At 39.8% G+C, this 27728-nt stretch overlaps 1 protein-coding gene across 2 annotated transcripts in view; it reads left to right on the top strand.

Annotated features, from left to right (window-relative positions):
* NPNT (nephronectin) overlaps positions 1–24848 on the top strand; it is a 75771-nt gene extending 50923 nt beyond the window's left edge. Inside the window, exons 10-14 of one of the 2 annotated variants that reach the window (XM_079920809.1) lie at positions 12579–12665; positions 13152–13250; positions 20444–20700; positions 22089–22179; positions 23555–24848. In XM_079920809.1, the coding sequence (XP_079776935.1) occupies positions 12579–12665; positions 13152–13250; positions 20444–20700; positions 22089–22179; positions 23555–23799 (779 nt within the window). In that variant the 3' untranslated portion in view covers positions 23800–24848. The other variant, XM_079920808.1, reaches the window with a different exon arrangement.
* The last annotated feature ends 2880 nt before the right edge of the window (positions 24849–27728 follow it).

The raw sequence follows: 27728 nt of genomic DNA, 5'->3' as shown, positions 1-27728 counted from the left end.
GCCCGGCTTCAAATTATATCTGAAGTGTGCCTACTGATCACCATCGCCAGGGCTACCAGTCTGGCCCAGGCCATACTTCCCCCTGGTGTACAGGTCCAAAATCCTGTTTCCAGATACGTAATAGAGCATTTTTTTAGATTTTAGAAAAGTAATAAGGCGCATTTGCTGTATAGCACACACTGAAGCATATTAATGTTTCTACAGGGAAACATGAATATTTACACGAATTTGGCTACTAAAGCCATTTAAGTTAGGTTAAGTGAAGGTTAGATTTGCCACCTAATGAGTTTATGGAAGCAGCTTTTGGATTTGAGAATGACGGGTGAGGACCCGCGGATCTGTACTGAGGTAGCCTTTCAGTCGGTCTGCCTGCTCCCACCCTTGTCCCTCTGCTGTCTCTCCTCAACCCAGCAGCCAGAGTCATCTTTTAAAACTTAAACGAGATGTCATTGTTCAAAGCTCTGCATTAGCACCCACTTCCTTCAGTGAGAACAGAAGCCCTCCCGGCGGCTTCCAAAGTCCTCAGATCACATCTCCTAGCACTCTTCCCCTCATTCACTTCACTCCAGCCTCCTCGCTGTTCCTCCAGCTTCTCCCATCTTAGGATTTTTGCTCCAGCCCTTCCCTCTTTCTGGAACACTCTTCCTCCGGCTATCAGCTTGTCTCACTTTCTCACCTCTTCATGCACATCTCAACTTGCCAGTGAGGCCAGTCTGACCCCCCCTCTTCAATACTGTGACCTCTGCAGCCACTGCCAGCACATGTGATCTCACAACTCTCTACTGTTTTTAAAAATAGCATTTATCACCTTCTATATACTATCTTGTTTACTTATTTATAATGTCTCTTTTTGTCTCTTCTGACTAGAATATAAGCTTTTTGAGGGGCAGGGGTCTTTCTCGGTTTTGCTCATTGGTATATCTCAAGAACCTAGAATAATGCCTGGCACATAATCAGCAATTGAATACTATTTGTGGGACATAGAAATGAATGATTAGATCAATCACTCTTGACATTTTAAAATAAAAATTATCATCAGGTAATCAATTTCCATACACAAGCTAGTTTAGTAATGCATTAAATCTATATTTAAGAAATAAAAAATATTCTTTCCTGATTGTGACTTATTTTTATAATATGGGGAGGTTTTTAATTGTGCTTCCACCATCTTTCTCTCTCTCTCTCTCCCTTTCCTCCCTTCGTTTTTGGAGATTGATATTCTATTCAGTGGATTATTAAATCTGAAAAGTCAAAGTTAGTGAGAAGGAAAACGATGATAATGTTTCAAAGTATATATTTCCTAGCTCCTGAAACTAGCTCAAATAATTTTTCTATTACACTTTTATTATTTATTTTATTTATTTTTGGCCGCACTGGGTCTTCATTGCTGTGAGCGGGCTTTCTCTAGTTGCAGCGAGCGGGGGCTACTCTTCGTTGTGGTGTGCGGGCTTCTCATTGTGGTGGCTTCTCTTGTCGCGGAGCATGGGCTCTAGGAACACGGGCTTCAGTAGTCATGGCGTGCGGGCTCAGTAGTTGTGGCGCACAGGCTCTAGAGCACAGGCTCAGTAGACGTGGCGCATGGGCTTAGTTGCTCCGCAGCACGTGGGATCTTCCCAGACCAGGGCTCAAACCCGTGTTCCCTGCATTGCAGGCAGATTCTTAACCACTGCACCACCAGGGAAGTCCCAGGAGCATTTAAATAATACATGATTAAGGAAATGACTTTTTATGTATGATATGAAATATTAAACATGTGTTTTAAAAATAATTTTAACTTGAGGAACCCTAGGTTTTTCAGATTGTGTGAACAGAATTATAACCAGATGTATTTTCAGGGCTAGTTCTATAGGCGTGATTTGAGCAACACTAAAGTTACCTGATATAGCATGAAATTCTTGTTCCTTCACTAATGGGACAGACCAGTGCTTCTTAAAGTGTGTTTCATAGAACATTAGTTCTCTGGAATATTATGCAAGTGTATGCCTAAAAAAGTTCTGAGGTCAAATAAATTTAAGAGACCCTTGGTTTAGCCACTTAAATAGGTTTGTTAAGTGTGGGACTTTTCAATATGCTAATGGTCACTGTGAATCTCTTGGAGAGGTATATAATGTGCGTCATTTCCAGTGGATTTAACTGGGTTTATTTAACTGTTGGGATTAGAGTTTATTATAACCCACTTCAGATCAGGCTGGGCTGAACTAAGAATTATAGGGACCATGCTCCACAAATCAAATAGCCTTCTACCATTGGCTCTCATTTGCATGGTTTCTGAGTCCAGTGGGTTGATCTTGGACTCTGGAAGAGCCTGGAGGGGAGGGGAGAGCAGAAAAGGGCTGGGCAGACTTAGAGCAAGAAAGGCAGATTTAACTGGTGGGCTGCCTGTCTGGACACCAGAGGTATGCTGTAGGGGATTGCTAAAAAGTTGGAGACCAGGTGAACACCAAAGATAAAAATCTGGTATAAGAGCAGGTAGGAGCTATCCCAGAGCAGAGAACATAAGAAAAACATTATGTAGAATCCAAAGTAAAGGACATTAGGGGAAAATGCAATTCCAGTCTAGCAATACCATGAAATAGTATGAAGTAATGTTTTTTTTTTAAAAAAATGTTTAATGACTTTGGAAAGTACCTAGGTTATAAAAATGTTAAGTGAAAAGAATATACAAAACTGTGCATACCATTTGATCCCAATTACGTGTAAAATACATGTCTTCATATGTCGGGATGAATATAAAAGTCTGGAAGGAAAAAGACCAAAATAGTAACCATGGATCTATCCAGCTGTTGATATTTGAGGTGATTTTCATTGTCTTTGTGTTATCCTCATGCAGTGATTTTTAATCTTCCCATTCCCAGTGTCACTGGTCACAGTAATTTATTATAGTAGTCAATCCTTAGGAGAAGGGCCAGGGGTAATAGAATCCCGTGCTCCCAGCAGGAGAGTTGAGTCGTGTGTTTTGAAAAAGTACCCCGGGGGATTCTGATTGTGAATCATGTTAACTTTATTTAGAACTTACTGGTTTTTAAAAATTCATTCAAAGTTTTAACTTATTTTTAACCTTTCAAAATTTCTTTACAATTGAGCATGTCAGATCTGTCCAGTTTTAGCTAGGAAGCTCTGCAAGGAATATAATAGCGCTTGGATCAGGAAGTAGAAAAGTGTTATCAGAAGCTCAGTTGAACCAGAACAACCTAGGCTGCCTTTTGAAAATGTGATGCCAAATTTCTACCACCAACTTACTAAATCGGACTTTCTAGGGACGTACATCTCAGTCTTTAGTGTGTGTACAGGTCACACAGAGACTTTGTTAAAATGAAAACTTTGATTCAGTGGGTCTAGGTTAGGGCCTGAGAGTCTGCATTTTTAACAAGCTCAGAAGTAAGTAACACTGCTGATCTGCTGACTGCACTGAAGCGTAGGGCTCTCTAAACCAATAATGGCAGCTCCAACCCAGCAGAACCATGTCTTGAATGGAGGCAGAATTAGCCAGATGTGGGTTGTTTAAAATTGTGCCTAAAATATAGCACATAGCCTCTGGGTCATATAAAGAAAAAAAGTGTTGCAGAGTAAAGATTATAGAATACATTGTAATACGTATCAGGTGCTCTTATGAGTGGCCATATCAGGAAACCAGACTCATGGTTGCTGTGATGTTCATGAGAATGTGTTGAAATTCCAAGCACCACCAGTAAGAACAAAACTGTTTGCACTTTAATGATTGCTGCTTTGCTGCCTGCGGTCTACAGGTTTTTTTCTCTCATTTCCCTTTTACGGATTTTACAGTCTGGCTGGTGTGATCACATTGTGCTTAGTCATGGAAATACGATCTTTTCTGATTCTATGTGGTGATGAGTGAAAAGATTGTTTCTGCTGAGGGGTGAACAGGTCTTCAAACTAGTTTGCTTTCTAGTAAACCGTAAGGCCTAGAGAGACCCTGAGAAGATGCCTGACATCTCCCAGAAGATGCCTGACATCTCCCTGAAGATGAAATTTCAGCAAGGGTTTTGAAGGACTGCTTGTAGGTCAGATTCTGGTGCTGTGAATTCTGAAAGTTTTCAAGGCACTTTATGTATATTTTAATTGGATCCTATGATGGCTGGTAAAGAAAAAAATAGCTCTTTCCGGAAAGTATAAATTGAGTTCTTAGTGAACGTGACCAAAGTCAGAAATCAGATTTTTTGTTGAGTTTTATGCACATTAGTCTATAGGGTTGTAATGAAAAGTATTGCGCCATAGCCACTCTGAGATTTGGGGCATGTTACTAAATCTTCCTATGTTTCCTCATCTGTAAGTTGTGATAATAATAGTATCTACTACATTGGGCTGTTGTGAAAATTAGGTGAGAGTGTGCTTGGCATATAATAAGAACTCAATACACAATAGCTATACTACTTCTGTTGATGTTGTTGAATTCATTTATATGGTAATGATAACATTTCCTACTTAACTCATAAAAACACAGCCCTATTTTGTGTTCTGGTTTTGAGTTTATATTTTTCTGATGCTTTTTATTATGGTTCGTTACAGTTTTAATGTTCACAATATTTTAAATGATATTTTTGGCTAACCAGATCCTTTAGAAACAAATTGATTTGCAAGTATGAGCTATTAGGGGAGCAGAGAAAACGAAAATAGAAGGCTGCTATTTTATAGACCCTTTACTTACGACCAAATAATTGGAACATCCTGTTTTATTTAGGGGTTTACGGTACCTAATTGAACAGTTGTGATGTTAAAACAGAGACAGCATCACCTCAACTTCTTTACCGAGCAAATAGTAACAACAGCCTTTTCAGAGATGAATCTGTCTAGATGAGAAACATACATGATGGGTCTGATAAGTATCAGAAATAAAAGCTTCCTTTCTTCCTCTAAAGTGATTCATTTGGCCTGAGGGCATTGACACCTGTCCCCCACAGGTGTCACCTGTGTCACCTCGGGGGTGTTCGTGCTGCACTCATCCAAGCAGCTGTACTGTAGTCAAATAGTCGGCTGTGGTACCGCCTGCGTTCCGTTCCAGTACTCGGACTCAGTCCTGACAGCGCCTAACCTTCTGACTTCCTTTGGCTTAGAAGAGGGCAAGGGGATAAAAACAGTTCTGGTGGCAAAACCCAGGGATCTTTAGAGATGACAGAGTGGGGATGAAAGACAAGGGGTCTAAGATGCCATCTCTTGCCTCGCCCCTGCATCCCCTCTCTCGTCTCCTTCCTTCTTCTCTCCCTCCACGTTCCCTGTCAAATGATCTCCTGATCTAGAAAAGTTGAGTCATCACCTTTATGGCCACACTTAGCAATTGTTCCAGGCAGTGCTTCAAGTTGTCCTGAAACTTTATGAGAAGAGAGAGAGGGGAGTCACAAATTGGGGCTCATTATTATTAGCTGTGTGTAGGTTGCACCTTTCACTAGAGATATAATTGTTCCCAGTTCTGCTCTTTACTCTCAGCCCAAAGGTGTCTTTTGAACTTTTTGGATTTTTCCTACACAGTGAAAGCTTTAGCACACAAGGGCTTATTTCTGTTGAGCCCAGCAGGCTTTTGCTTTTTGCTAGTAATCAGTAGTAGATGGCTGGGAATTTTCTCTCTAATGTAGTTAAGGAAATGTCAGAGTCTCTTTTCCAATCTTTTTATTTGCTTCTCTCTGGTAATTTAAAGCTGTAATGTGTATGTTCTTCATCTGGAGAGGGAAAGAAAGGGGCAGAGGAGAAAAGGGAGGGGGCAGAGGGAGAGGAGGAGAAGAGAAAGCGGTGTGGAGGGGAGATGCAAGAGGTGGCCTCTTAAAACCCTAGTCACTCATCCCCACTCTGTCATCTCTAAATTTCGCCACCAGAAAGAGCCTTCAGGATATTAGGAAAGTTACATACATACCATTCTCTTCAGATGAACTAAATCCCTAAGCATAGAAAGAATTTAAGACCGTGTTATCTTTAATCTTTTAGTCCAACAACAAATGCCAGAGCTGGCCTGGGTAATGTCATGGGAGCCACCCTAGAACAGAAACAGAATTTGCAAACCTACCTTTAATAAATTGTGCTTACATTCTGCTATAGTACTTACTGTTTGGAAGAAGTCTGGCAGTGGGAGATGTGTGTGATAATATTTACATTTACTTCACTGTGCTTACTTTTAATGCTTTTTGGTAAAAATATGCAGTCGACTCTTTGGGAAACTTCATTCATGAACACAGGCTATATATTAATATTATATCCCTGGGGAAAATATATTTAATAGAATGTTCTGGGATGGAGTTCCTTTTAAGAAGTTTCTTGCTTATCTGTGTAGCCAATTCTCACAGGCTCCAGGGCTCCGGGTTCCCCAGCCACTAGGAACGTACTGGGCCCCTGAGCCCCAGCCAACCACGTTTTTATCCAGCTGTCTGCTGGCTTCGGTGCCTGTACGTTCCCTGTGTTTTAGTTCACGCGGAAGATTATAAGACATACGTCTTGGTGGATGAAACGTTAACTAATGGGAGAAAAATGTTTAGGAAATCTTCTAAAGAGTATATGAACATTCTTTTTTTTATGTTAATTTTGGTCATAACTGCCCTCTGACAGCCGCTCCCTCCTCCCTCCTGTTCATTCTCTGTGCTCCAGCCAGAATGATGTACCTGATCTTGGCGCTCCTCTGTTAGAATCTTTGAGACTTCCAGTTTCCGCCAGAAGAAAGTCCACGATATTTACAGAGCTTTAAAAGGCCCCGCAACGTCTGCCTGCATCTCCAGCTTCATTTGTTTCCCTCCTTCCCTCCCCCTTCCTCTCCCCCTGTGAGCTCTACACGTAGAAAGATGTTTGAGTTCACACCCGTTCACTCTCTAGGGCGCTAGCTCAGTGACTCATCCTTCAGGTCGCAGTGTAAGCAGCACCTCTCAGAGATTTTCACGCATCTTCCTCCTGGGCTAGCTTAGACAGCCCCCCTTCTCCCCCTCACCACCAAAGCTCACATAGCATCCTCTAGTTGTCCTTTAAAGCATTCATTACATGGGAGATTGTTAGATGTCTGTCTTCACCTCTAGAATGTAGATCCCATGAAGGAAAGAGTATGCTCATTGCTTCACAAAAGTGAGCCCAGTGCCTCGTACTCAGTGGATGGTCAGTTTCTTGATTGAGAGCATGAATAAGTGGATGGAATAGAGGGAGGGAGGATGGACAGACAGATGGTAGAGGAACTGTGTTGTTAGCATTTCTCTTATCCTTTTCTAATCTCTAAAATTATACCATTCTGATTCTAAGGATTAATGGTCCAACTACAGAAAATATCAGATATGTGTTTGTCTTTATAAATATAAATATATGTGTGTGTGTGTTAGCATCTCTCCCGGTTATAATTCTATTTTTAGATAAGGCTAGTCATGTATTTTAATTAGCATTTTCTGCAGTGAATCAAAGAATATGTTTGAATTTCATAAATACATCTCAATTTCATAGCCTCACATTTAATAACAGGTATCAAGACTATTCAAAGTTCTCTTTGAGGGGCTTCCCTGGTGGCGCAGTGGTTGAGAGTCTGCCTGCCGATGCAGGGGACATGGGTTCGTGCCCCGGTCCGGGAGGATCCCACATGCCGCGGAGCGTCTGGGCCCGGGAGCCATGGCCGCTGGGCCTGCGCTTCCGGAGCCTGTGCTCCGCAACGGGAGAGGCCACAGCAGTGCGTGGCCCGCGTACCACCAAAAAAAAACAAACAAAGTTCTCTTTGAGCAATCAAAATTCAAATAACAGACATATAGCTGCTGTGGGGTAGGAGACTGTGTATATACTCTGACAGAACTCTTTTCTTTCAATGTTTTAGGTACTTTTTCTTTCATAATAGAAATCCTTTTTATAAACAATCTTAAAAAATACAGAACTACAAAAGACAAACCAATAAATGATAAAACATTACTTTTATTTCCAGTACTCAGACTACTTTTATTAGCATATTGGTGTATTTCTTTATTATTGTTATTGATGTATATGGACATGTAACATTACATCGGTTTAGGTGTACAATATGATTCCATATTTGCATATGTTACAAAATGATCACCACAATAAGTCTAGTTAACGCTTGTCACCAAACATAGTTATAAATTTTTTTTTCTTGTGATTGGAAACTTTTAAATTTGCTCTCTTAGTAACTTTCAAATATGCAACACAGTATTATTAACTACACCATGCATACATTATACATCCTCATAATTTACCTATAACTGGAAGTTTGTACCCTTTGACCCCTTTCACCCACTTCATTCACCTCCTACCTCCTGCCTCTGGCGGCCACCAATCTGTTGTTCTATGAGCTTTTTTTTTTTTTTTTTAGATGCCACATATAAGTGAGATCATACAGTATTTGTCTTTTTCTGTCTGCCATAATAATACCCTTAGCATAATACCCTCAGGATCCATCCATGTTGTTACAAATGGCAGGATTTCATTCTTTTTTATGGCTGAGGAACATTTAATTGTGTGTATGTGTATACCACCACTTCTCTTCCCATTCATCTATTGATGGGAACTTAGGTTGTTTCCATGTCTTGGCTGTTGTAAACAATGCAGTGAACACAGGGGTGCATATATCTTTTCAAATTAGTGTGTTCACTTTCTTCAGATATATACCCAAGCATGGAATTGCTGTATTACGCATTAGTTCTATTTTTAATTTTTTGAGGACTCTCCATAACGTTTTCAAATTCCTATTCCCATCAACAGTGCATGACAGTTCCCTTTTCTCCGCATGCAAATAACCATCTGTTATTTCCTGGGCAGTCAATTTCCTGAGTTGTTCAAGGGTTGGAGTACTAACCTTCTGCACAGTTGAAAATCTGCATATAACTTTACATTTGGCCCACCCCATCCAAGGTTCCGTATCATGTGGTGGATTCAACCAGCTGTGGACGGTGTGGTGGATCTGTTGCACATGTTCAGTGAAAAATACTCATATGCATAAGCGTGGACCCGTACAGTTCAAACTCGTGTTGTTCCGGGGCCCACTGTCTTTTTTTTTTTTTTTTTTTTTTTTTTGCGTTACGCGGGCCTCTCACTGCTGTGACCTCTCCCGTTGCGGAGCACAGGCTCCAGACGCGCAGGCTCAGCGGCCATGGCTCACGGGCCCAGCCACTCCGCGGCATGTGGGATCCTCCCAGACCGGGGCACGAACCCACGTCCCCTGCATCGGCAGGCGGACTCTCAACCACTGCGCCACCAGGGAAGCCCCCACTGTCTTTTTGATAGTAGCCATCCTAATAGATGTGAGGTGATATCTCATCATGGTTTTGGTGTGCATTTCCCTGGTGATTAATGATGATGAGCGCCTTTTCATGCACTTTTAGTATATCTTCCTTGGAAAAATCTCTCTTCAGATCTTCCCATTTTTTTAATCAGATTGTTTTTTTCCTATGGAGTTGTATGAGTTCTTTATATATTTTGGATATTAACTCCTTACCAGATAAATGATCTGCAAATATTTCTCCCATTCATTTTTGTCGATCATTTCCTTTCCTGCACAGAAGGTTTTTTGTGATGTAGTCCCACTTATTCATTTTGCTTTCGGCGTCAGATCTAAAGAAATCATCTCCAAGGCCAGCATTAAGGAGCTTAATGCCTGTGGTTTTTATTCTACGAGTTTTATGATTTCAAGTCTTACGTTCAAGTCTTTAGCCCATTCTGTCATTTTTTGTGTGTAGTGTAAGAAAATGATCCAGTTTCATTCTTTTGCATGTGGCTGTCCAGTTTTCCCAACATGATTTATTGAGGAGACTGTCCTTTCCCCATTGTATAGTCTTGGTTCCTTTGTCATATGTTAATCGACCATATAAGTGTGAAGTGTGGGAGTGTATTTCTTATCACTGTTTTTTCTAGTCTGTTTTTTTTGTTTGTTCACCTGTTTCTCTTGTACATAGTGGAAATTATTTCGCTTAATATTTTTATATAAACTGTAAAACATACCAGGGAGTGAGTAGTGAACCTTCTCTTGACACGTCAGTGGGATGCTTACCAGTCCATACTGGTATGCGTAAGGAAGGAGGATTCGTTCAGTACTTTGGCAGAGCTACAGACTGGAGCACACAAAATTGTAAGAACTAATAGCTGCTGAGCATTTCAGGTCTAAATTCCTTGGCATGTTTCCCAGTGAATTGCAATGAAGGTGTGCACGATCGTCCGCTGCTAAATTAAAAGGTTCTTGGAAACCAAGTGCCTAAAATACTAATAACCATCTGGCACTTTGCGAGTTGTTAGATAACTAATTTTCTGGGTGACTGTTTTCCAAACATGTGGTCTCATTCCTTCCTTTTAACCTCCTCCCATCCCACTTTCTTCATTTCTGAGCATCCTCCAGACACTGTGAACTCCTTTCTCTAATGTTCCCGAGCACTGTCTTTGTACTTACTGCCTGAAATACTCCGTCTTCCCCCACTCCAGCACTTTGCTTTTTGCTTGGAAGGTTCCATGTTCTTTCACTCTCAGACTGAATGGTGCTTGCTCAGAGAGGATGTCCTTGATCTTTTATAAAACAGGTCCCTGTGCCAGGAAACCTTTTTAGGATCCTCTACCTCTGCACCAAGACTCCATTTACCATTTGACCATCCTTCACTTGGAGAAGAGCGTGCTGAGAAACCATCATAATGCCCCTGAAGTATGGTACTGTAAGATTTGAACTATTACAATCCAGAGATGATTTCTATAAGTTACAACAAGAGAAGGGAACAAAAAAGTGTTGTTCTATAGAGTTGTGTGTGTGTGTTTTAACTTTCTCTGTCATGAGAAATGAAGCATGTATGCCTACAACTCTGTAATATTTCTAGTAAATAGGAGGCGGTCTCCCTCTCAGAGCTCCAAGTGAGGAAAGGAAAGCTGGAATTGGATGTCATTGCTGTCAGTCATCTGAGTGTAAAAGAGGGCGGCCGTTTGCCTCTCCCAGGGCACCTGTGATCAGGCTGTGTCCCCAGATCTCGTCCGTTGACCCGCTTCTCTTCTTTCATCTTTCTCAGGCTGTGTGTAGAGGGGTATATGTGAGTGGGGGAAGTGGAAGAGGAAGGGACTTCACTGTTTGGACTTTTGCAACAAAAAGGAAAAACTTCAAAAGCAGTAAGCTCAAAAAATCAGTGCAAATATTATGGGTTCGTTTACTTGCTTTAAAAAGTTACTGCTAAAAATAATTGGAACATTAATGAAAAAGAACCCTTTTGACTAATGTGTGTTCCTTGGTGTTCTACATCTTTTACTCCCTGCCTTATAAAAATAGAGCTAATTAATTTAAGTTCTGGCAAAGAAAAGGGAGGATTCCCTGATCTTTGGCCAAGAATTCCCCTCCACTACCACCAACATTCTCACACACTCCCTACTCCCAACCAAGCTATTCTCCCTGACATCATCTGGTGTTTTTCCGTCCTAGTTTTCATCAGAATTTAGAGTTGTGGTGTTCTTTTATCTGCGTGTTTAATGTTTGCCTCTCCCATTAGAATGCAAGCTCCACAGGGGCCAGGTCCTTGTTGGTCTTGTTCACCCTTTTACCTTGTCTCCTCGGGACCTACCCCAGTGCTTGGCATATGGGTGACGATCAGATGTACATTGAATGAATGAGCAAATAATGATTTATACGAATCCAATTTTTAAAGTATATTTTTCAGCTCTGTCCCACTTGTTTCATTTGAGGAAAAGGATTGACAAAGTACGTGACAAGACCTCCCCATTCATTCAATAAACACTTGTTGAGTGCCTGTCACTAGGTCAAGCCCTGGGAATGCCACATGAGTAAGACACGATCGAGGCCCTCCAGGACCTCAGAGACCAGCAGAGGGAGAGACACACGTGTGTAAATAACTGCAGTTCTTTAGGAAAGAGTGTAATAGAGGCATGTAAACATGAGCCATCAGAGTACAAGGGGGAAGATTTGAATTCGCCCCGAACATGAAAGTTTTCACCCAGTCAGTGATATTTACACTGACCCTTGAACAGAGAGGGGAAGTTTGGCTGGTTAATTACCAGGGAGAAGAGCGTCCCAAGCTGGGGATGGGGTCAGAGACGTGAACATGAATGGCATATTTGGGCAGTACTGTGTGTTTTGGGGGTGGATTGTGAATGCTGTGCAATTTGGAGTTTGGATTTGATCTTAAAGGAGCCAAGGAACCTGCTTAAGCCCAGAAGACATAGCATACGTAGGGTTCACTGGAGAGGAGTCCATGTTTTGTTTAGAAAGTCAAACCATTCGCTGCGATTACTGGCATTTTGTTTTCCATTAAAACAGCCTTAATTTAGAGTTCATAATGTATCTTTCATAGACAAGTTTTAGAATTTCATAGAGATATTTTACTCGCCATTGGTAGCTGTTTTAAAATGTATTTTCCCGATAAAGACTTTTTCATGTATTTTATGTTGAATTTTAGAAACTTTTGAAACCCATTTTTTAAAATTGTACCCAGATAAATGTTACAGTATAAGATCTCTGCAGAACAAACTTCATGAATCTTCATGTGAACTGTGATTAAATATTTTGGATTCTTCCAGATGAGTGAAATACCTAGGTCTTTTCCCCCTGCCCCATCGGTAAAGGTAATGCTTCTTTGTCAATACCTCATCAAAACAAAACAAAATGCCTCTCTCTCTTGTAGTTCCGCGGCAGCCTTCAAATGACTTGTTTGAAATATTTGAAATTGAAAGAGGAGTCAGTGCAGATGACGAAGCAAAGGACGATCCAGGTAGATCCCTATATTCTTAGAACCGTTATGATGACATTTTATTTTTTCCCTCCATTTCATTAAAATAACTTTTAAATTGTAGATTGTTCGGTTACATCTGGGAAAATTATACATTTTTTTTTACCACTTGGTTTCCTCTCTAGTTAAATCAGTTGAGCAAAAACTGAATCATCATTATCTTTTTTAAAAAAATATAGAAAAGCAGCATTTAAGCTGAGGAGGAAATCATCTTTTATAAGTGATGTAAGAAGGTCATAATTTGGCAACAGTTGTGTGTTCTATTTTTACAGCTGAGCACTGATGCACAATTGTGCTGAGAAAGGATTCATGTGATTTCCTTTTGATCTCATGAAGAGACATTCTGGTGGGATAATTAAGTGCGGACAGGAGAGAACACTTGTACAGATAACCCTAGTTCACAGATTCATTTTTGTCATTAGCTGTTGGGTTTGTGGTCTACTCATGTTTCTGGTTATTTCCTTTCAGGTGTTCTGATACACAGTTGTAATTTTGACCATGGGCTTTGTGGATGGATCCGAGAAAAAGACAGTGACTTGCACTGGGAACCAGTGAGGGATCCAGCAGGTAAAACCATTCATCTAACCCTAGTACACATTTCGGCTGGATCCTATCTGAGGAACCCAGTTGTGCTAATCAAGGATACTATAACGCAGCTCTGTGTTTACTTAATAGAGAGGATAAAGAAAGCTTGTCCAGCATTCATCTTCTGTTTTTTTAGGTGATCTGAATTTGTTAGCCATCAATTAGAATTTTAAGTAGACAAGCAGTTTATTAAAAGCCCAGCTAATTTCTCTCAAAAAAAGCTTTGTATATGTAAAACATGTAGACTCATTCTAAAATATAATATCCAAGTTACGTATAGTGCCCCATTCCCAAGCATAAAAATAATATTGTGGTACAGCAGCCATCATAGTAGCCTGTGGTGGTTTCCTTGATTATGTCTTTCTTTTTTAAGATGTAGCAGAAGGAGACAGTGGAAATTCCTGCGAAGTTGTGAATATCTCTCACAGTCTAATTTTCGGTCTAATTTGGATGCTGGAGAAATTAGTTATAAATTACCACCACTTATTCCACAAGAGAATATTATAAGAAGGGGAGATTTAAATATAGTCCCTTGGAAAACTAAGACTTTTAAATTGCACACTTCCTATGAATCTATAAAGTTTCAGAACTTACAATATGTTTTGTCATCTTATTTCAGGAAGCAAAGCTACATATTATTGTTGGCTTTTTACCCTCCCTGTAGTAGTTAAATCTTACATGGGTGAGTCCAACTTAATGGAAGGGTGAGGAGTTTGGTTTCTTTTTTTCCTTTTTATACTCCTGATTCTAGACTTAGAAATGAAAGATACAAGACATGAAGAAAAAGTATGTTACTTGTTTTTAAAAGACTAGTTCCTAAATACCATCCCAAGTGTACAGATAGAGCACAAAACATGTAAAAGTTAACTTGAGGATATGCTCTGTTAAAACCAGCTCTTCTCAACGGTCAGTGTGCACACAGGTCAGCTGGAGGCCTTGTTAAAAGGTAGATTTTGATGCATTTCTCACACGCTCCTTGGGGATAATTTTAGGGCTCATCCTTAATGCACATGTTGAGTAGCAAGTTATTAAAGAATTCGTGCAAAAATATATTCATTAGATCCCCTAAGATTGAAATGTTAGAGATATTAAAAAATGAAAATTTGAGGTAAGCTTTTAAAAAATGAGTATCCAACAAACTCAAAGGAGTTTTGAGATTACTTTTAACTATAAAATAATTTTTAATGCCCCCCCCCCCACACACACACCAGTACACTCCCTCTCATTCTCACTTTCATGTTCTCCCTCTCACTTATTTAAGGTTAACTCTGAGCCAGACCACATTATTATTAATATCATAGATAACTGTGAATAAGAGAGAAACCAACATTTATATAATACCAGCTACAGTCCTGACTCATTCATCATCTCAGTTTTATCTAATCCTCTTATCTACCCTGGGAAGCAGGTAATATTGTTTTTGTTTCACAGAGGGCCAGAGGTTACATCAGTTTCCTAAGGCCACAGAGCTAAAGAACGGACTTCCCATCCAGGCCTCTCTGTACTGCCTGTGCAGCCATCTCAGCTGTTCAGTGCCCACAACATCAGAAGCGTAATTCTGGGGTTTTCACTACCCAGTCTGGCCTCTGTGTCCTGGTTGTGTGCATGAGCCGATTAGCAGATCTCAGGCCTGTAGATTTGAGTGACCTCTGACCTGGAGTAGTGTGCTACAGAAGGAAGGCTCTTTAGCAGCCATGTGTGATGGTGAATGGTGAATGGTGAATGGTGAATAATGTTCATGGTTGTAATGAATAACTCTTTCAAGTAAGGTATACACTGGGGAGAATAATTCATGCTAAAGTCGGAAGAATTCATTGCACTTCTCTGTAGACAGTCTATGTAAAATGTTTGAGCTTTAGAACTTAAATACTATCTTTTAGAACCAATTTAGTACCTTTCAACAGTTTCTATTATTCGTCCCATATGTAAATGTTTAAATTTGTTGCGACCCCAAATCCACTTGCCCTCCAATAGAAAAATGAGAAGAGAATTGACAGAGTGGTAGACAAAAAAAAAGGTTTGAAATGGTTCTTTGGCTGTGATAATACAGAACGAGTTGAAAGGAAGTGGTGGCTGCTTGTGATTGGATAGCTCCTGGTGATTGGCTCCGGCCCCTCAAGGATGCTCTTCTGGGGTTGCTCCAGGTTTTTACCAACAACTTGGATGAACTGGATATTGAAGGCATACTAACCAATCTGTGGCTAACGTGAAGCCAGAGGAGAAAGCGACTGTGTGTGCTGACACAAACAGCAATGCAAAGATTAGATCAATGGGCCCCACTTAAGAGGGTGAAATCTACTGGGGATGAATACACGGTGTAGCTTATGGTCGAGGAACCACCTACACAGCTGTAGGAGGGGGAAAATGTGACTTAGCAGAAAGTGTGAAAGACGTAGACTTTTTGTGGGTAATAAATCAATATGAGTGAACCTTGTATCATTGCTGCCCCAAAGCTGGGTCATCTCCATAGAAATAGATATTTTTTCCAGCACAGAAAAAACACTTTGGTAGGTTCTTACCAGTCTGAGAAGCATAGAGGTAATTGTAGGTCACTCAAAAGAGAATGACCTGGATGGAGAGGTGTCTCAGAGCCTGTAGAAAAACAGGTGAGGAACCCAGAATGTTTAGCCTGGAGAAGAAATAATGGAGCGGGGCAGCTTTTCAAATACAAGGTCGACAACATCTATCTCAGTTGTTCCATGATCACAAGGGGATAAGAAGTCGGATCAGTAGGTGAAAACTACAGGGGGATCGATTTTTGCTCACTCTCAGAACTTTACCATAGTCAGAGCTGTCTAAAGAGAAATCAGGCGGCCACGGAAGCAGGGAGCTCTCTGTTGGTGGAGATGTTTGACTGGGTGACATACGACAAGATGTTGTTCTGAGAATTAGACAAAGGGTGGATTAGAACGTCTCTTATACCGGCTCTGGGAGCCTCTGACTCAGAATGGAATGTCCCAGGTATCAGTGAGCAGGGTTCTAGCTTGGAGAATGGATGGGAAGACCAAAGATGGCAGAGATTTAGTTAGAAGAGGTAGGAGGGCATAGTTTATGTCAGGGCGGAATCGTAGGCGGGCTTTTTAGAATATGTCGGGGAGTTCTAACCATATACAGATTCTGACATATCCAGATGGAGAATGCTAATGAAGCTTACTTTCCGTGCCTAGTTTTCTTCTAGGCAGTTCAGGTGGGGTTATGTATGTATCTCATGCTAAGGCCAGAGAAGATTATAAGCAATTTAATCAATTATTTTTGTGTATCATTTTAACTACCAAACTAATAGTTTGCTTGTTTCTATCTAGATTATACCATTTGTAAAGGAACATATGTTTGGATTTCCACGTATGATTTTTATGTTGTGCATTTCTTATCCAAGATCCAGATTTGCAAATATTTTTATATGCTAATATCTCTAAAAATCCTTCCCTTAAACAAACTTATAGCTTTGAGAAACAGCTGCAAAATAAGTGCATTTGCTAGTCACCTTCCTGGTGCTCATTAGGTTTTGTTATCACATGCAGTCTTAAACTTACTTGCGAGATAGTGAAATTAATCCATCCTCTAGGGAATGGAAAATTGTGCTCCTGACAGATGTGATAATGTGCTACAGACTTATAGCTGTGGCCCTGAACACACGCTCTTCTCCTGTAGTGTCAAGGCTAAACTTGGGGCCCTTTTCCTGGAACCCTAATCTCAACCGACTCAGCACTCTGTCGGCTACTGGTAGCTACAAGGAATTCGTTTAAATATAAAATATGCCAGCGTGTACGTACAACTATGTCTATTGCAGCATTAAGAAACATTGTTTTGAAATACATGAAAATGGAAAAATAAATCAACAGTGAAAATAAAAGCTCCCTCCCAACCCTGGGCCCCAGTCATCCTCCCCAGATGCAACCAGTTTCTTGGTTACCTTTCCAGGGAGCCATTTTTCCTCACAACAGCCCTCTCTTCTGTACCTTGCTTCTTCCACTTAACAATATTATCTTAAGAGTTAACCTGAGTGTGGACCTGCTATATAACACAGGGAGCTCAGCTCGGTGCTCTGTGACGACCTAATGGGTGGGATGGGGCTGTGGGAGGGAGGTCCGAGAGGGAGGGGATATAGGTATACATATAGCTGAATCACTACACTGTACAGCAGAAACTAACACAACATTGTAAAGCAGTTTTACTCCAAAGGAAAAAAAAAAAAAACGTGAGTGGACTTTGAAGCCAGAATGCCTGGGCTGAAACCCACCATCACCACTTACGAGCTTTGATCTTGAGCAGGTTACTTAAATGGGGTCATCAGTAGTGTCTAGTAAACGTATGTAAAGCATTTAAAGCAGTCCCTGCTTTAAAGTTACCATTAAATAGTTACCAATAAAATAGTATTAGCCATTGTTGTCGAAGATTGTTCTGTTTCAGTGCATACATAACACCTTCATTCTTAAATGAATGGCGGTTACTCCATCACTTCTTAAATGTATTTAACCAGACATCCATTGAGGGACGTTTCAGTTGTTTCCAGCCTTTTGGTAGTTCAGACAATGCTGCAGTTAGTAACCCTGTCCAGATATCATTTCATATATGTTTGAAATTAAAATTTTATCACCTATATATCTGGCAACTGTTACAGGATCTATTATTTACCAAAAAAACAACTTTAGATATTGTGATGCTTTAAACTGAATCCATGAAAATATGTAATGTGATTTTTTATTTAAACCAGTATTTTGGAATCAGAAGTGAAATTTTTATTTAATAGGTAATTTGGAGTGCTAGATCAATTTTTCCCTTAGCTACTGTTCCAACTTTGTAATACTTCCATTTATTAAAAAGGGAAAGAATTCTTCATGGTAAAAAGAAAAAAAATCCTAGTGGCCACAGAGTAGCCCTATGGGGAAGAGCAATTGTAACCTCATTTATAGTTTTAAAAATCTATATAAAGTGATTATTTGACTCTTTTATTAGGATGTCTTGGTTTTTGTTAGGTTGTCTTGCTGCAGGCAGCGTCTGGCATAGTGATATTAATATACATTCCACGGGGATTTAAGATAATCCTTGTTTTCTTAAAACTTGCAGGTTAACTGTAATAACCTTATATCTTAGTCTTAACCAAAATACCTGTGATGATTCAAAAAGCTGACTAACGGGGAGACGTTCTAAATCCATCTAAATATTTTGGCTCAAAATATTGTTTGGATTAATTTGGGGAAGACGGGGGTGGAAGGAGTACAAAACACTGTGTTTGTTTTTGGTGAGTCAAGTACCTGACTCAGGATCTATTTCTCTGTTGTTTTTTGCTGTATTCTTGGAATGTCATTTATTCAACAAATGGCATTAAACTCCTACCATACGCTAGGAGTGTAATGGGGTTTGGAGAGAGGTTGGCTCTGACATCAAAGAGTTCACAGTCTCTTTGACTGCGGGAGAGAAGCGTGTAAACCAGTGATTCCTGTGCTGAATAGGGGTTCAGGCAGTTCTGAACTCAAACTGTTACTCTGCTGCCTACTGGCTGGGTGACACCTTGGGTGACTTCACCTCTCAAAGCCTTAGGCTTGTTTTGCAGATGCAGAAGCTAATAAGTGTTCACTTCAAGGGCTTGTTAGCAAGGTTAAATGAGATGCTCCCTGGAGAGCCCTGGTACAGAACCTGGCCCTCACAGGTACACACAACTCACCTATATGGGCCTTTAAAGGCTCAGAGGAGACTTGGTAGAGGAGAAGTCACTTGAAGACTAGGACATCCCAAACCTTGTTATGTCTTGTACAGATTAAGCATAAGGAATGCTTTTCAGTGAAAGATAAGTGGGGTTTCTACCAAAACAGTTACAGGTGTTCAGCATTCCAACCACATTTTTCCTATGGATAAGTCAGTGTTGAGACTACAGTGTGGTTTTCAGGTGGCTGCAATAAAACAGCCTGAGGGGAAGGTCACTTGTACTTGGACTGAGTTTCAAACTACTACTTGAAACTTGCTCTTGAGGAGCACCGTCCCCCACGTCACTGCTGCTCAAACTTTTTTTTTCCCCTTAACTGCAATTCCTCTAACAATAGAGGGAAGCAAACTCTGGAGCCCTAGGGATCCAAGGACATCATCAAAGCGACCTTTCCAAAGGGAAAGATTTTACTAACATTTTGTGTTCATGTATGTGTAATGGAAATTTCTATATCAATTATATTGTTATGGATTTGTATTTATATAAAAAATCTTTTAAACTGCTTACCTCCAAATATTATTGATGCTCCAGGCAGATGTGGCAGGTTTCCAGAACACTTCTGCATCTTCTTGAGGTCAGGTATGAGAAGCACAGCAAACTCGTTTTTAAAGGATCCTTCTCCCTTTAGAGCACTGGTCCCCAACCTTTTTGGCACCAGGAACTGGTTTCTTGGAAGACAGTTTTTCACGGACTGGGGAAGGAGGGATGGTTTGGGGATGATTCAAGCGCATTACATTTATTGTGCCCTTTATTTCTATTATTATTACTTTGTAATATATAATGAAATAATCATACAACTCACCAGGAGGCAGAGCTCAGGTGGTAATGCGAGCGATGGGGAGCGGCTGTAAATACAGATGAAGCTTCGCTCGCTCGCCCACCGCTCGCCTCCTGCTGTGCGGCCCGCTTCCTAACAGGCCACGGACCGGTACTGGTCTGTGGCCCGGGGGTTGGGGACCCGTGCTTTAGAGGTTTTTTTTTGTTTTTTTTTTTTAAGAGGGGAGAGGTGAGAATAAACAGATCTAGTGCCCCTTTAAATCACCATCTGCTTTACTGCCAGGAGACAGAAAATCCACCTAGAAAATTCTCCCTGGTAACTGCACCACCATACCAGCCAGCCAGCATGACAGTATAATTCTAGGTGCAAGAAGATCAAGAGGTGGGGAATGTGTGTATGTCTGATCATATTTAACTGGAAATATTTATAGTGTTAGGATGACTAATTATTGCCTGTCCCTGGCATAATCTGGACTCCTCAGGAGCGAAGTGTTTTCTGTAAATACAAAACCATAGAATTTAAGACAGCCATGGACCTAAGTCCTATTTTTCTCCTTCAAAAACCTGGAATTCTTTACTGATGACCGGCACCATCTGAAGTTCACTAAAACAAGAGGAGCGACATGCCCGTCCCCGCCGTCACGCCAGCAGGGACCTGGGCGCGCGCATACACGGCCCTGCTTTTCCCCTGCAGGTGGACAGTATCTGACAGTCTCGGCAGCCAAAGGCCCGGCGGGAAAGGCCGCTCGCCTGCTGCTCCCCCTCGGCCACCTCCTACACTCAGGGGACCTGTGCCTGTCGTTCAGGCACAAGGTGACGGGGCTGCACTCCGGCACGCTCCAGGTGTTTGTGAGAAAACACGGTGCCCACGGAGCAGCCCTGTGGGGAAGAAATGGTGGCCACAGCTGGAGGCAAACGCGCATCACCCTGCGAGGGGCTGACGTCAAGAGCGTAAGTAGACCCGCCGGGGAGGCAGAACCGGGGAGGGTTTCCTTTCAGAGGAGAACTCTGGGATCTGCAGTGGACGCCTCCGTCTCTTCCTGAATTTAGGCGCAAGGCTTGTGCCTTGGCCGGGCGTGGTGACCCCATGCGTTGCCTCTTTCTATACCCCCTCTGCCCCTTCGTACACATTCTTCGTGGCAACCTCTGACCACTGTCACTCTTCCCACCCTGGTGAATAGCCCCTATTTTTAATGAAAAAAATTGTAGGAGTTGAAAAAGTGAAAAAAAAAAAGTTAACAGAAACTTCAAAGGATGGTGGCGGGGTACCTGCTTTTCCTTTTCCTTAAACTCCTTGTACTTCAAACTTTGACCACCATGAGTTACCCTAAAGTGGTTTTTTGGGGGGGGAAATGTTTTTTTAAAGTCTTTGTTTTCCCTTTGCCTCAGAGATCATAGTTAAGCAGCCTTGGATGGAAACTAGAACAATACGCTTGGAAAGTATTATCCTATTCAGGACAGGAGGTGGGAAAAGCTTTGATTGAATATATAAATTTTATCCTAAGTAATCAAGTCATAGGTAACAATAAAATGATCTATAACACCCCACTGAAATAGTGAATGTATTTGGAAAAAGTGTCTTCTTTATGTTGATCCTAATAAAACAGTTATTAGGAAATTCTGCCTCTATACCTATAGGTATAGTGTCTAGAAACTTTCTAAAAGAAAGAATAGACTCCATGAAGACAGCTTGTGTCAGAGTCTTGGATTTTGTTTTACTCTGTTTCTCTTTCTTAAAATTTTTCTTAATATTTACATTGTTTGGAAATATAAAAATAAGTTGTTTCATATCCTAACATAGGTTTCTGTTAGATAAAATACAGGAAAGATTTTGGTCTTTACGTAAGTGAAGCAACACTGTGATTGTATTAGGGTGTTTGATTCTATTCCATTTTAGGCAACAAAACTATATTAAATTAACCCAGAGGAGGAACTAGAAAACGTCTAAGATAGGCTGCACGATTATGATCTTTCAGATCTTTGGCTCCTAATTTCTACACCTTTATATTCCATCACACTCTTTACTTCTGACCTTGGTAATCTTTGACAAAAGTGTCCACTTCATAATCATTCCTAAATGAAAGTAGTCCATTGTTTAGAATGACTTTTTTAAAGAGTAACTGATTCTGAGCAATGGGGTCTGGTTAACGATTTACTGACGGCTTAAGTTTCTACCAGAAGGCAAGCCTCATTGACACTGGCAACTCTGTTCTAGTCTTTCCTTCTGTTAAGTAAGTTTACTGTATAGTTTTGGGGAAAGTTTGTCTTTATTTTGCTAAACGAGCAGGCATTGGAATGGGGCAGAGGAGGCTTGACTGGTGTGTACGTTCTCTCCCTAGGTCATCTTCAAAGGTGAAAAAAGGCGTGGTCACACTGGGGAGATTGGATTGGATGATGTGAGCTTGAAAAAAGGCCACTGCTCTGAAGAACGCGAGCAACTCCAGAACTAGCAATGAACCCCATGTTGCTCCCTTTTCTTTTTCCAACCTTCACCTCCTGTCCTTTCCTCCCTCGTATCAGGCCTAGGAGAAGAGTGGGTCAGGAGAAAGTCTGGTTGGTGACCCACATCTTGCTGGCCTGCTTTTGTGCAATCCCAGTGAACAGTGACACCTTCCTTGAAATACAGGGGGGCATCTGTAGATGTGTCCAAAGCCATCTTTGGGTGTTACCTTTCATCCTTTGTCTCTTAAGAAGGCCTTCAGTGTGTGTGACCTATACTGTCCTTCATCCTGGTTACAAGGTGTTCCTTGTAGCAAATTAGAGGAGAAGTTTTCAAAAGAAATCTGTGCAAATGACCATTCTGTTATCTGTTCAGTGTTGTACCACGAGTAGTATTGACTTCCCCTAAGATGCGTTGTACAATGTGCTTGTGAAATTGGTTTCTCCTCTCCACTTGGTAGTTCTGGTCTGACCTGAACTCTGACTTTTACTGCCACTCACTTTATAAAAGAAGGGTATGTAGCATATCAAGATGCGTTTATTCTTGTTATCTGTATTTTTCTTTTAAAGACAATTATGTAGAGTGGGCACGCAATCCCTCGTTAGTAGTACTGTGTTTTGTGTAAATGTGTTATTGGTATTAAGTAGTTATGTGTTCCTAATATTTACAGACTCTAGTTGCAAGGGAAAGGCAGCTTATGATCTCTTGAGTTAAAAAAATACATGGTGGAATGGCATCCAGTTCCATGACCTTATATTGGCAGCAAGAGAAAATTGGAAGAGGTGTCTGTGGTTGTAGGGAGATGAATTTTTTAACGGCCTTGAGTTTGATCACTACAAAGTAATAGACAGGAAACTGTAGTTAACATGTAAAACCCTCACTGTTTCAGGTTACACTTTAAAACCAACAGCCTTTACCATAACAACGTGGTTCTTTCTGGTAATATGTAAGAAGCTTTTGGAAGTTCTGGTTGTTTCAAAGAAAAGCTTCTGTTTGTGGAAGCTTGGTGTGGGGAAACATGGGGGAAGCTCTGTTGAAATAGATTTTCATACTGACTTTTCAATGAGTATAAATTTAGGCAGGTCTAGATCACAACTTATGTGCTGTTGTGTCAGGAAGGGTTGGGAAGCGAGTCTCATGCTTTGAAGCATCGGACGTGCTGGAATGGGATTCTCACACACACACACTAAATCAACAGGACAAGATTGGAATTCTAAGATCTATGAACCCCTAACTATATTTCCTCCCTGCAAAGTTTACCTTTAGATTTAAACAAAATACATAACTTTTAAAAGGCAACTTATTCCTGAGGCTTTTCTTTATTTCCAATTAAGTAATCAAACTATTTTCTGCTGTTTTTGCCAGGAATCACAAAGATGATTAAAGGGTTGGAAAAAAAGATCTATGATGAAAAGTTAAAGGAACTGGGATTATTCAGCGTGGAGAAGAGAAGACTGAGGGGCAAACAACTGCTGGTTTTCAAGTATATGAAGGGCTGGTACAGAGAGGATGGTGACCAGCTGTTCTCCATATGCACTGAGAATAGAACAAGAGGAAACAGGCTTAGACTGGAGTGTGAGGGAGCATTTCCTGGCAGGGACGGTTATTAAGTTAGAATCCTTTGTCTAAAAGAAAAAGTGTGAATTTTTTTTTGAGGCTTTTTAAAAATTTGATAACTTTTTTTTTCTATTTAAGATGGTTAAAGACATTCTTACCTCAAGGTAGAGTAACATTACAGAATCTCCCCGAAGATGTTTTCATCCTATTACTATGTAATGAAAGTCTCCAGAACTAAGTAACTTGGACCAGGGCTAAGGTCTAATTTAGGTACTTCCCTCTTGACCGCCTAATAGCGAGGAATCAAAAGGGGAAAAGCCACCAAATGCTGAGGTCATGAAAATGTCTCTCCCTTTATGGCAAACCCAGCAGTATTTAAAAAACAAAAACAAAAAAATTAAAAATTTGTTTGTTCCAAAAGAGTATCATGGGCAGATATTTTAGTATCTCAGTAATGTCCTAATGTGGTGGTATATATTTCTTTTCTTGGTAAAGGTATATAACCCTTTCACTTGCTTAATGGGTGATATTTCAGGTTTTTAAAGAGACCATAACAAGGGACACAGTTTAGAGAGATTTTTATCTGGTGCATTCTCTCTGCAACATGTGTGACAGCTTAATTTGGCTACTGAAAAAGAGAGTGCCATGAGCAGCACCACTGCCAGGACCTTTCCTTCTCCTAATGGTAGAAGTTTCTCTTACCAATGGGAATCTCCCAAGTCCCACAAAATGGTATTGTTTGGGGAACAGTAGGTACAATAGACAACAATAGGTCTTTCATCATTTAACTTGGTGGATGCAAGGCCAGAGGGGGATATAAATCAGTAAGCCTTTGAGTAGGGGCCAGAAAATATGGCTTTAGATCCATTTTTAATGATTCATTTCCTTTTCGGTCATATAACTGCACAACTGGTGATGAAAGGGGAAAATAATAGAAAGTTTCACTTTTAGGTGCCAATAATGCATTGCACTACACTGATGGAAGAAGTTATCCAAAGTACTGTATAACATCTTGTTTATTATTTAATGTTTTCTAAAGTGAAAAATGTTAGTGGTTTTCCAAACAGCCAAACAAAAATAATTCTTTATAAATAAAAACAATAATACCAGTTGTCTCTTGTTTTTTTTTAAACTGGAAGAATTATCGAGGTGATTTGATTTTTCACAAAAGCCATCTATAGTATTGCTTTAGTTATGTTTTCTCAAATCTCATTTAGTTGTAAACATTTGCCTCAGATCCTTTTATATAAAGGCAGGATAAGTAAAGATATAAATATATATGAATTATAAATGAAGTCTTTTACTAGTGTTGATTTTGTTAATTTATGACATTTTACTCATATTCCAATAACCTTTCCTGATGGAGAAAAATAATTATAAGGAAACAAAATTAATGAAATCATTCAAGATCAAAAATGAGTCCTCCTACAGAATTATAATAAATAGAGAATATGCTTAATGGCGTCTTTCCTTCCAATACTCAGAGAACCCTTAGTGGCAAGGAAACTCAAGTTTTGGATAAATACATACTTTAAGCAAAAGGTAAAGAAAAACTGCAGCTTCCTTATCTCAGAGTTGTTTCCTTATCTCAGAGGTCCTTCCTAATCATCCACGGGAGATTTGAGGAAGCTGAGGTTTTCCAAATATGTTAAGTTAAACCTCTTCTGAAACTGAGGTGGGAGGAAGCAGATAAAATATGAGATCCCAGAGTCCAGTTCATCTATTTACTTGACAGATTTTACAGCACTTACTGTGTGCCTGGCTCTGGGCTACAACAGTAAGCAGACTCCCCTTTGTGGAGCTTCTATCTAGAGAGGAAGATGGACATGTATCAAAGTTATATAGATAAATGCAAAATTGCTATTCTGAAAACTGGCATACTTTGAAGGCTCTGAAAGTGTGGTGGGTTCCAGGACGTTTGGCCCATTTTGAAAGACAAAAGAGTTTGTCTTTCAAACTCTAATGTGCATGTGTACGGGAATCACGTGGAGATCTTGTTAAAACGCAGCTTATGATTCAGTGGATCTGTAGTGGGACTTGAGATTCTGCATTTCTAACCAGCTCCTGGGTGATGCCCATGCTGCTGGTGTTGGGGCCAAATTTGGATTACAGGTCCTTAGTGATTATACACTGAGGATCCTGGGGCCTTCATCTCTGTTAACATTCATTGCTGGAAGGCATAAAGGTCCCTGGTTGCAAGATCTACATTCACAAATATTCACTAAGTTCCAGTAAATTTTTTCCTTCAAAAAATGTTTGGGCTTAGACAAATAGGGAATATCAATAAGTAGACAAATATTATTTTAAAAGAACAGAAACTATGGTTATAATAGTACAATCACTAAAATGAAAAACTGACCAAGGTATTCAACAGCAGATTTGAGCTGGTAGGAGAAAGAATCAGTCAACTTGAAGATACGTCAGTTGAGATTATCTAATTTGAGGGAAGGATAAAGCTTCAGTAAGGATAAACAACTAGACTTGAGATCAACAACAGAAGAGTTGAAAAATTCTATAAGCCAACCAGACCTAATATCTGTAGAACACGCCACTGAACACAAGAATATACATTTTTCTCAAGTGCATAGAGATGTTGACAGACATAAATTAGGCAATAATACACTACCTCAAATTTAAAAGAATTGAAATTATATAAAATAAGTCCTTCCACCACAGTGGATGAAATTAGAAATCAGTAACAAAGGGAAATTTGAGAAATTTACAAATATGTGGAAATTAAATAACGTGCTTCTAACCACTGGCTGAAAGAAGAAATCACAGGGAAATTAAGAAATATTTTGAGGTTAATACAAATGAAAACATACCCAAACTTATGGGATAAGCTAAAGCTTTGTTTATAAATGCCTATATAAATTATATTTATAAATGCCTATAAATTATATTTATAAATGCCTATATTTTAAAAATCTCAAATCAATCTAAACTTCAACCTTATAAAACAAAGAAAAAATTAAATCACAGTAAGCAGAGGAAGGAAATAAAGATTAGAGCAAAAAGAAAAATAAAGTAACAAAAACAATATAGAAAATCAATGAAACTAAATTTGGTTCTTTGAAAAGATGAACAAAATTTATGAACATTTAGCTAAACCAAAAAAAAAAAAAAAAAAAAAACTTAAATGAACAAAATCAGGAATAAAAGAGGGGACATCATCACTGACCTTACAGAAATACAAAGGATTTTAAGGGAACACTATGAACAACTTTATGTCAACAAAATAAGATAACCTAGATGACATGGACAGAGTCTTAGACACAAACTATTGAAACTGCATCGAGAAGAATAGAAACCTGAAGAGACCAATTGCAAGTAAATAGATTGAGCTAATAATCAAAAGCTTTCCACAACAGAAAGCCAATTCCCAAAGAGCTTCAATGAAGCGATGAAGTAAACTGACTATTTAAGAATTAGTACAAAGTCTTCATCAACTCTTTAACTATATGGAGGAGGATACACTTTCCAACTCATTCTATGAGACCAGCAAATAGAAGAGTTTGGAGATTACTGCCATCTTAACAATATTAAGTCTTTCATTTCATGAACATGGGATGCAGCAAAGGCAGTGCTCAGGGACTGCAGTAAACACCAATAAATAGTGAAAAAGAAGATCTCAAATCAATACCCTAAATTGATATTAAGGAACTAGAAAAAAGATGCAAATTAAGCCCAAAAATAGCAGAAGGAAGAAAATAATAAAGACATGAATGAAGGTAATGAAATAGAGAAAAGAAAAACACAGAATCAACAAAAGGAAAATCTGGTTCTTTGAAAGGATCAACAAAGTTTTAAAACCATTAGCTAGACTAACAACCAAAAAACCCCTAAATAATTAAAATCAGAAATGAAACTGAAACTACTAACCTTACAGAAATAAAAATAAGAGAATGCTCAATACATAAGGCAAATACTGACAACCATAAAAGGGGAAATCGACAGTAACACATTCATAAGTAGGGGACTT

The sequence above is a fragment of the Stenella coeruleoalba genome, assembly GCF_951394435.1.
Source record: "Stenella coeruleoalba genome assembly, chromosome: 4".
NCBI lineage: Eukaryota > Metazoa > Chordata > Mammalia > Artiodactyla > Delphinidae > Stenella > Stenella coeruleoalba.
Note: the sequence above shows the minus strand (reverse complement) of the source record. Positions and strands in the feature narration are given on the sequence as shown.